This window comes from Sinocyclocheilus rhinocerous, unplaced genomic scaffold (assembly GCF_001515625.1).
Source record: "Sinocyclocheilus rhinocerous isolate Xijiao unplaced genomic scaffold, SAMN03320098_v1.1 scaffold198, whole genome shotgun sequence".
Classification (NCBI taxonomy): Eukaryota; Metazoa; Chordata; class Actinopteri; order Cypriniformes; family Cyprinidae; genus Sinocyclocheilus; species Sinocyclocheilus rhinocerous.
Genome location: NW_015635035.1, coordinates 137,092 through 146,611, shown reverse-complemented (window position 1 = coordinate 146,611; position 9,520 = coordinate 137,092). Strand labels below are relative to the sequence as shown.

The following is a 9,520-nucleotide window of genomic DNA, read 5'->3' as shown; positions in this document are numbered from 1 at the left end:
AAAATAAAAATAAACACTGAAAAAACAAAAATAAACAAAACAAAGAAAAAAAAAAAAAAACCTGGTACACTAGTGTTACATTTGTTAAAAAAAGGTATTGCTCTTATACTTATACTTATACTAAACATCTTGCACTTGTAACCTTTCTAGTGTGTTTGGAAAATGTGGTGTATACAATGCTGGACATTGAAGATACATTTAAACATTAAACTAGTAACCCTTGATATTCTGATATTCTAAGAGTTCTGAGACACCGTTGAGACTAAAATGAGAAATACATGAGAATCACAACTAAGTCTCCCGAGGTTAGAAAGAGCAACCACTGAGCAATAAAATATTCCTATAATGGAGTCTTGATAGAGATTGCAGCAAGACAATAAAGAGATATTCTATGTTTCTTCCACCACATTCTCTGTTTTGACTCTTTTTTTTCTCAAATATTTCTCATGTCTCATTTGTGTCTACTTCCATTTCTCCTAAGGAATTTTAGGAGAAACATCTGAAATGCTGTTGATACTAAAATGAGAGATTTATGAGAATCTCATCTAAGTCTCCTGAGTTTAGGAATAGCAACCACTGAGCAATAAATTTTTCCTATGGGTAAGTCTGAAAATACACTTTTGGAATATAGAAAAAGCAAATAAATATTACTCATTCAGACAGATTTCAAGAAAAGTTGCTTACCACATTCAACCGATTCATCCGAGCCATCTCCGCAGTCGTCATCATGGTCACAAACAAAGCGTTTTGGAATGCAGCCTTTGTTAAGGCATCTGAAGGAATTCTCATCACATGTGTTATTTGGAGCTGCAGGGTAAACATCAGGACCTTGATCTTAATTAATTCTCACTAAGACTTTTTTCACCTTGGGGTACTAGTCATATCTGCCAAATCCATCTCTACCACAGCCTGCAGTCTAACATGTTACAAAACGCATCATTAATGAAGTGCCTGTGGTTAAGAATATCTTATTCTTTGGATGTCATTGAGTTTTTAAAGCCTGACCTGAGCACGTATCAAATAGGCAATTATAATGAATGGCCGATATCGCTGCTAGAACAACACCTGAAGGGAGCTTTCATCGATAACACATCGACATGCAGAAGACATTTTAAACAGATCAATGGGAATATTTACCACAGCCGGCCGCTGCGAGCTCATCGCTGCCATCGGGACAGTCTCTCTCCCCGTCACACAACCAGCGCTTGGGGACGCATGCGTACGAGCCTGGACAACTGAATAACCCTGGGGCGCAGGTCACCGAGCCTGGATAATATTTTGTTAGTAATGCACCATTAAATGTTGCTCAGGTCTATTGATTATAAATCACAGCCTACTTGAATATCTAGAGGAATCACACAGTCAATTGTGAAAGCTTTTTAACAAATGCACAGCATACACTTGGATGTTCTGTGCTGCTTATCAAGTTCTGAAAAGCGTTTATTGTGTTTAATTGCGTTATTAGGAACACAGCAATATTATTTATATCTTACTGACATTTCATTACAATCCAAATTAAACGTTTGTTTACTACAAATATTTACTAATATAATAAACCATGATTGCATTTTCATAATTGCCCAATTTATAATAGTTGCATTGTATTTAGCCCATGTATAAACTCAACTCATTCAAAACGCTGCCTTTGAGGCACGGAAAAACAATAGTTACAGTCGCAAATAATGGAAGGAGAGGTCACATGCGTACCGCAGAGATCCACGCTCTCGTCCACCCTGTCTCCACAGTCGTCTTCACCATCACAGAGCCACTGCTTTGCTATGCACTTGTTTTTCGAACAAGCAAACTGGTTCCACAGACAGGAGGAGTCTATCAACAAAGGAGTTTGAGAGCCACAAATAACAGTGCATCCACAATTTAGAACTTATCTCTAGCCGAATGCTTTTAGAGATTTATTTCTAAATTCAGCAGACTTGGCTGTAGACCTCTGGATTACACTTATATTACTTGTGCTCTCTAAAAACAGCAGCAACAAAACACTCTAAAACCTCTCGCCATAAATACGTCAGTCTTTGTTAGAGCGTTTTTTTACACAAAGATGCAATCAAGCAGAATAATTGTGTTTTCTGCATTTTTGTTGTGTAATCACACTTGTATCCTGTCATTCATCTCAAATATATAGAACTAGCAGACACATCTATCTCTGTTCTTTGATTTGAGCAACAGCTTTACCCTATAAAAATGATTTTTTATTGCTTTCATTCAGCTCTGATATGTCTACATGCTAGTGCACTCTTAAAAGTTGACAAAATAATATTTCAGCTCGTATATGGATTTAAAATGTACAGAATTGATGTTGTGGCAAAAGGGACAAATAAATTGGCGTAATCTATTTTAAAAATCTATTTCAAATAAATACTGGCCTTTGAAATGTTCTATTCATCAAAGAATTCTGAAAAAAGTCAATTGTATCACCATTTCCACAATATATTAAGAAGCACAACTATTTTCACCTGTTTTCGGTAAAGAAATGTTTCTTGAAAACCAGATCAGCATTAGGATGATTTCTGAAGGATAATGTGACACTGAAAACTGGAGTAAAAGCTGCTGAAAATTCAGCTTTGCCATCACAGGAAATTTTTTTATTTTAAAATATATTAACATAGTGTACAGTCACTTTAAATTGTAATAATATTTTACAATATTACTGCCTACACTGTATTTTTGATCATATAAATGCAGCCTTGGTGAGCATAATAGACTACTTTCAAAAAAATCATCAACTTACAAAAACTTAACAACCTTAAACTTTTGAATAGTACTGTACCTCAACAGACATGCCTAAAAGACGATTTTTTAAATCAAATTCTTTTATGATCAAGAAATCTCACAGATCTGATGGAATATAATTATACGTCAACATAATTATACACTAAAACATGCCCATGCATGTGCAAATTGCGATAGCAGGGCAGTTCATATCTAAGCCAAGTTTTTTTCCCTTTCAGTTCTATTCTAGACAGACTCTGCCTGCCAGAAGAGTTAGAGTGGTCCACTCCTGGGGTTAGAGCATGGAGAATGAAATTAAGGGACGCAGCAGGAAAGATTGGTCTCAAATTCCCATGATTCTCCTCGACTGCCTGATGCTCTCTTGCTATATATGCAGATATCCTATCTCCATTCACAGTGCTGATGGTGAGCAAAGACGTCGTGTCATCTTAAGGAGAAAAACACCCTTTCAATTCTAAAAAAGGAGCATGTCCACATTAGATGTGGAGCATAGGTTGTTTTTAAAAAAAAGTAATTAATTTACTAATTCATGCATTTATTCAAAAATAAATAAATAAATGCATACATACATAATCAATAAATAACTAAAACTAATTTATAAATGTATAATATATAATCTATCTGAATTTCATACAACCGTTTGGTGAACTGAAAATGCTTTGAGGGATCCTGTTATATACTGTACATACACATAAGCCTCCAAGGGCACAGGTATACATGGGGATTGGTTTTTATCACCTGAAAATGCTTCTCTTGACCTCAGTATTAGCAGCTGAATTGGTTTCTGCATTCAAAGCTCATCTCAAGAGGTGGGCCGTAATCTCTCGCTCCACATGAGAAATCAAGCTGAGTGAAAGCAATGGGAGGCTAATACCAGTCATGCTTACCACACTGGAACTCATCTGCACCATCTTCACAATCCTTCTGCCCATCACAAAGCCACACGCTGGAGATGCAGTTCCCGCTGGGGCAGGCGAAGTGGCCTTCTGCACATTTCTGCCCGTGGGAGACTGCGGCAGTCAGAGAAAATACGTGTTTGATTATGGAGAGCGTAAATAAGTCCACGATTTGCTTAGTGTAGTGAGAATTTGGTCCGGCGGTTGTTTGGGTCATTATTCCCTCCTAAAATCGCTCCCAGGCAGATTAAATCTTTATGTGATGCAATTCTCTATGGGACTATAAGGGTGTAAAAGTGCACTTGCCTCATTAAAAGTACATCTCCATTCAGACAGGTCTTCTCCGATAAATTCCACATTTGCTTTCTATTTGAAACCACTGACACGCTAATGAGTAATAAGCTGAAACCTGCCAAGACTAATTTTCAGGCCACCTTTTCATCAGCGGTTTTGAAGGGACCGCAGTTTGCAGGAGTGTTTAAATGTCTGCTCTTCGCAAGTCTGACAATCACCAATAATTATTCATCAGCCTTCCGCACCTTTTGAGGCTCTTCAAGCATGGAGAAAAAGACAGGGGCTTGTCTCTGCTTCATTACCTCTTCGTGGGAGACTGCGGCAGTCAGAGAAAACACGTGTTTGATTATGGAGAGCGTAAATAAGTCCAAGATTTGCTTAGTGTTAGCGAATTTGGTCCAGTGGTTGGTTTGGGTCATTATTCCCTCCTAAAATCGCTCCCAGGCAGATGAAATCTTTATGTGATGCAATTCTCTATGGGACTATAAGGGTGTAAAAGTGCACTTGCCTCATTAAAAGTACATCTCCATTCAGACAGGTCTTCTCCGATAAATTCCACATTTGCTTTCTATTTGAAACCACTGACACGCTAATGAGTAATAAGCTGAAACCTGCCAAGACTAATTTTCAGGCCACCTTTTCATCAGCGGTTTTGAAGGGACCGCAGTTTGCAGGAGTGTTTAAATGTCTGCTCTTCGCAAGTCTGACAATCACCAATAATTATTCATCAGCCTTCCGCACCTTTTGAGGCTCTTCAAGCATGGAGAAAAAGACAGGGGCTTGTCTCTGCTTCATTACCTCTTTCATAAATAGTGTTTCGACAAAATTAATTTGATTTTAATGGAACCTGGCTTCCTCAAGCTGCAAAGCTAACAAACGGAGAGTTATAGTGAGCGTTACCCTGACAGTTCCTCTCGTCGGCGTAATCTCCGCAGTCATTGGCTCCATCGCACAGCCACGAATGGTGAACACACAGTGAGGTGCTGTTACAACTGACAAAGACCTTTTCTGCAACTCCCATCCTGTAAAAGTCTGCACAATCTGTGTGATCTGAAAAAAAGGGGGAAGACTTTGTGATCTAGGTCACAAGAGATGACAAAACAGATGACGCAAGTGATTCCAAGCTGTATGATCATTCATGCAGACACACACAATCCATAATCAAAATGAAAACAATAGTTCACCCAAATATGACTTCTGTCCATACGACTCTCAAAAGATGATTTTCTTAATAATATTCAAGCTACTCTTTGCAATGTAATGAAAGTGAATAGAGCGGAGTCTTCAAAATTACAAAAAAAGCACCATTACAGTAATAAAGTATCATTAAAATACAACTACACTATTCAGAAAGGGTTACATTAAATAGATCAAAAGTAATAGTAAACACATTTATAATGTTACAAAAGATTTCTATTTCAAATAAATTATGTACTTTTGAACTTTTTTTATTCATCAAAGAATCCCGAAAAAGAAGTATCACAGTTTCCACAACAATATTAGGTAGCACATGTGTTTTCAACATTGATAATAATAAAAATAATAATAAGAAGTGTTTCTTGAGCACCAAATCAATATATAAGGATGATTTCTGAAGAACCATGTGATACTACAAGACTGTAGTAATAGCTGCTGAAAATTTGGCTTTGCATAAATAAATTGTAATGACACTTCATAATATTATAAAGTTTTTTTTGGACCAAATAAATGTAGACTTAGTAAACATAAAAGGTTTCTTTTAAAAAATCATACTGATCCCAAACTTTTGAAGGGCAATATATAAGTCGGCTGAAGCCATATGATAGCTTTTTGTGAAAAAAAGACTGAAATTTGTTTGGTCAAAAATATTGTTCTCCTCCAAAGCCCCAAAATGGACTTCAGAAGTCATGCAGTCTACAAAAACATCAATACCAAATGACATTGGCTCTGTCATTGATGTCAATGCTGCCATTTGATTTGAAAGTTCCAGCAGTTTTGACTAATTAATTTAGACTAAAAATTCACTACACGTGACTAAAATAATGACTACAATATCATATGACATCAAAAGACTTGGAATATAGTCCCTCTGTCCCTCAGACTTGCTTTTAAAATACTTTTAAGGTGCTTTTTGTCATTTTGCCCCCTTTCATTATATGGGAAAGAGTGGACAGGATATGCTTTAAAAATGTGCATTTTTTGTTCCATTGAGGAAAGACAGTCAAAGATTTGGAAGGACATTTTTTTTTCATCTCTAGGTGAACTGTCCCTTTAATGACAGTTTATTGATTTATCCTCAGTTCTATCTAGGAATGCATTACATTTGTAGTCTATAATAGTCTGATACATCAAGGCAGTGATTATTACAGTAGGATAAAGAGAACGTGTGCTGCTTTGCAACATGGCCTTACTGCAGTTCTTTTCATCCGAGGCATCGGCGCAGTCGATGACCTGGTTGCACCAGGAGGATATTGGTATGCAAGTTCCATCTTGACAGGATGACTCAGATGCAGCACACGTGACATCTGGAACAGAGACACTTCATTTACACTGAGAGCGGAGAGACTAAAGCTCCTGGATGTGCGCTTAAATGAATTAAATATTGTGCGGCAATATTTGTATGATATGCACCGCAATTCACTGATGATAACAGGGTCTTCCAGACAGGACAGCTCCAAAGAAAATGACTTGTGAATTGCTTTCACAGCTTGAAAATTGGGTGTCATTTTTGAGGTCTAACATGGTCCGAAATAAACCTACTAGCGGCACAATATATTTTTTTGCTACCTATTTTCTTTTATAGACTGCAAAAAAATAACTTCCTTAAGTGAAATTTATATGCAAAATGTAAAAATAATAATATTCGCAGACAAGATACCCACTGTTACAAAATGCCTCATCTGAGTTGTCTCCACAGTCGTCCATTCCATCACAAAAGCGATTGTTAGCCACACAACGCCTGTTGTAGCAAGGACGGTGACCCTTTCGGCAGCTCCTGTTGTCTAGCGATACGGAAAGCAACGGCACAGCAAATCTTTCACATCAGGGCAAAAAAAGCTTCATATCCTCTCTCTTATTTACTCTATCTGTTGCTCTGGGCTTATTCCCATTTGCTCCTCTGGTTGAAAGCAGTAAGGAGAAGCGGCTCATTTTATTAGGTTGAAGCCTCAGGGAATGGAACTGCCACCTTAAACCAATTCTGCGTGCTTACTGCTTTCATGATGCAGGAGCAGGGACTACATACGGCGAAGCATTGTGATCGGCTACTTACCACAATATTGCATTTTCTCATCTGACTTGTCTTTGCAGTGGGCAATTCCATCACATGTTAGCTGGTAGTCTATACATTCCCCATTTCCACACTCAAACTCAGTGTGGATGTTGCAAGAGGACGTTTTTGCTATAAAAGAACACAAAATGATGTTAAAAGAATCTAGCAAACAAAACATGTTAATCATATAAAAGATGTATTCAACTGCATTTTTAATTGATTTTTAATTAACTTCTGAATAAAATAAAAAAATAAGACAACAATTAGAATCATGTCTTTGATCCAATAGCACACCCTTTCTCAAGAAGCTACACTTTTTGAAGTACCATTCATGTCCATAGCAAAAATAGTACAGAAAGAGTTTAAATCTCAAACTTCTGAGCAACAGCCATAGCGATGACTAGTTAAATACAAAACAAATGCTGGAATAAATGAAGCAAAGTAATTTCACATCTTTCTGAGATGGAGGGACTCATATTCCCTGAGAGTCTGAGGGAAGCATGGTGAAACTTACACACACATCTGTTGTCATCGAGCAGTATCCGCTCTCCTCGGCAGCTGCAGTTGACTGTGCCATCTGGAGTAAGGAGACAGAGGTCACCACAGCCACCATTCAGAACCCTGCATGGAGATAGCTCGCCTGAAACACAGGGACAAGGAAACATCACGTACCTTCACAACAGTGCTCTGAGTATATATAAAAAAGCCTAAATAACAATATTAAGCAACAAACAAACATGAACACAGAGAAAAGTCATTCCAAAGACTTTGAAGTGAGCAATCCACAAAACTTTGAGCTAAAACGGGTTTGCTTTCTTAAAAAGAGCTGACTACACTGACAAATGCAGTACATCAGAGGCTTATTCACTGAATACCCTGGAGTCCCTACAAAGTGCAGTTCCTAAGCAAAACAAAAAAAAGTTGTTAAAAATTTAAAACATAAGTGTAATCTCATTTAAACGGAAGAAGAGAACTATACTGTTCTGCTCTACGTATTTCTAGGTCACTATAATCAAATATGCAAATTTGTGATACTAAACATGCGACTCTTTAGTACCAATGTTAGTTTAGTCTTATTGAGATACTATTATAGTTTTTTATTACATTTTTGAATCAGTTTTCATTTTTATATTTTCCGCTTTCTTCTTCATTTTAGTTTTTAATTGTAATTTTAGTAATTTTGTGTTGTATACTGTTAAAAAATAAAGATAGAACGATATATATATATATATATATATATATATATATATATAGATAGATAGATAGATAGATAGATAGAAAATTCTGTCATATTAATGCAGAACATTGTGTGCTATTTATTTTAGAGTGTATATAGTTTTTATTAATTTTTATTTCAGTTTTAGTTTTTGTTATTTTAGTACAAGTTAAACTAACTTAAAATGAAAAATGTTGCCTTGGCAACTAGCCGAAAAGTTTTGAAATCTGAAAAAGATTTTATACTTTATTTCATTTCAGTTAAAGCTATTATTTTTATTTTAAATAAAAATTTTTATGGTGTACATTTTAAGTTTCAGTTCTAGTTAACTATAATAACCCTGCTTTATACAGACGTCAGATGTTCTCACATCCATTAAAGCACAAGATGTTCTTAGGACAGATCTCAAATCATGCTGGAGAACAGGTTTTTGGTTTATGCTGCCTGACTGCTGTCATTAAAGATACCAAGACATTCTGCAAGTTTTGCTCTAATTATTATGCAGGTAATGTATATTTATAATTAAAAACAAAATAGAAATAGAAAGAATTGTCCATTTAATCAGACTGGTCAAAGAACTTTTAAATGAACATCCAGACTGTCAGGAAACGTTATGAATCCAGAACATTGTGCCTCTGGGAGCTGTATGAAGCGCCCATACCTATGAAGAGCCTCCAGCATCTCTAATTCATTGTACTGTGACTCAACATGAATATGGAAACGAGTCTCAAAAATCAAAGGTGGTGTGTTAAAGGGGTCATATGATGTTGCTAAAAAGAACATTATTTTGTGTATTTGGTGTAATGAAATGTGTTTATGTGGTTTAAGGTTAAAAAACACATTATTTTCCACATACTGTACATTATTGTTTCTCCTCTATGCCCCACCTTTCTGAAACGCATCGATTTTTACAAAGCTCATCGGTCTGAAAAGCGAGGTGTACGCTGATTGGCCAGCTATCCAGTGCGTTGTGCTATTTAAGTATAAATACCTCAAGCGTGTGACGGAAATGTTACTCTCTTATCATATTGTGATGCCCTGTCCGGCGACGAAAACAAAAACATTAAAACCCATTATAAACGAGGCATTTGTTGCATCCAGTGGGGACATAATTAC

The 9,520-nt window shown here is 36.5% G+C and overlaps 1 protein-coding gene across 1 annotated transcript in view; it reads right to left on the bottom strand.

The window, feature by feature from the left end:
• The window catches only part of LOC107746259 (low-density lipoprotein receptor-related protein 1B-like), a 182,606-nt gene that overhangs the window by 54,954 nt on the left and 118,132 nt on the right, over window positions 1-9,520 (bottom strand). The window contains exons 43-51 of the mRNA XM_016560390.1: window positions 7,703-7,828; window positions 7,189-7,317; window positions 6,800-6,919; window positions 6,329-6,442; window positions 4,839-4,988; window positions 3,636-3,758; window positions 1,708-1,827; window positions 1,138-1,266; window positions 685-807 (exon numbers count right to left, since the gene is read on the bottom strand). Coding sequence (XP_016415876.1) covers window positions 685-807; window positions 1,138-1,266; window positions 1,708-1,827; window positions 3,636-3,758; window positions 4,839-4,988; window positions 6,329-6,442; window positions 6,800-6,919; window positions 7,189-7,317; window positions 7,703-7,828 — 1,134 coding nt within the window. The remainder of the gene's footprint in view (window positions 1-684; window positions 808-1,137; window positions 1,267-1,707; window positions 1,828-3,635; window positions 3,759-4,838; window positions 4,989-6,328; window positions 6,443-6,799; window positions 6,920-7,188; window positions 7,318-7,702; window positions 7,829-9,520) is intronic.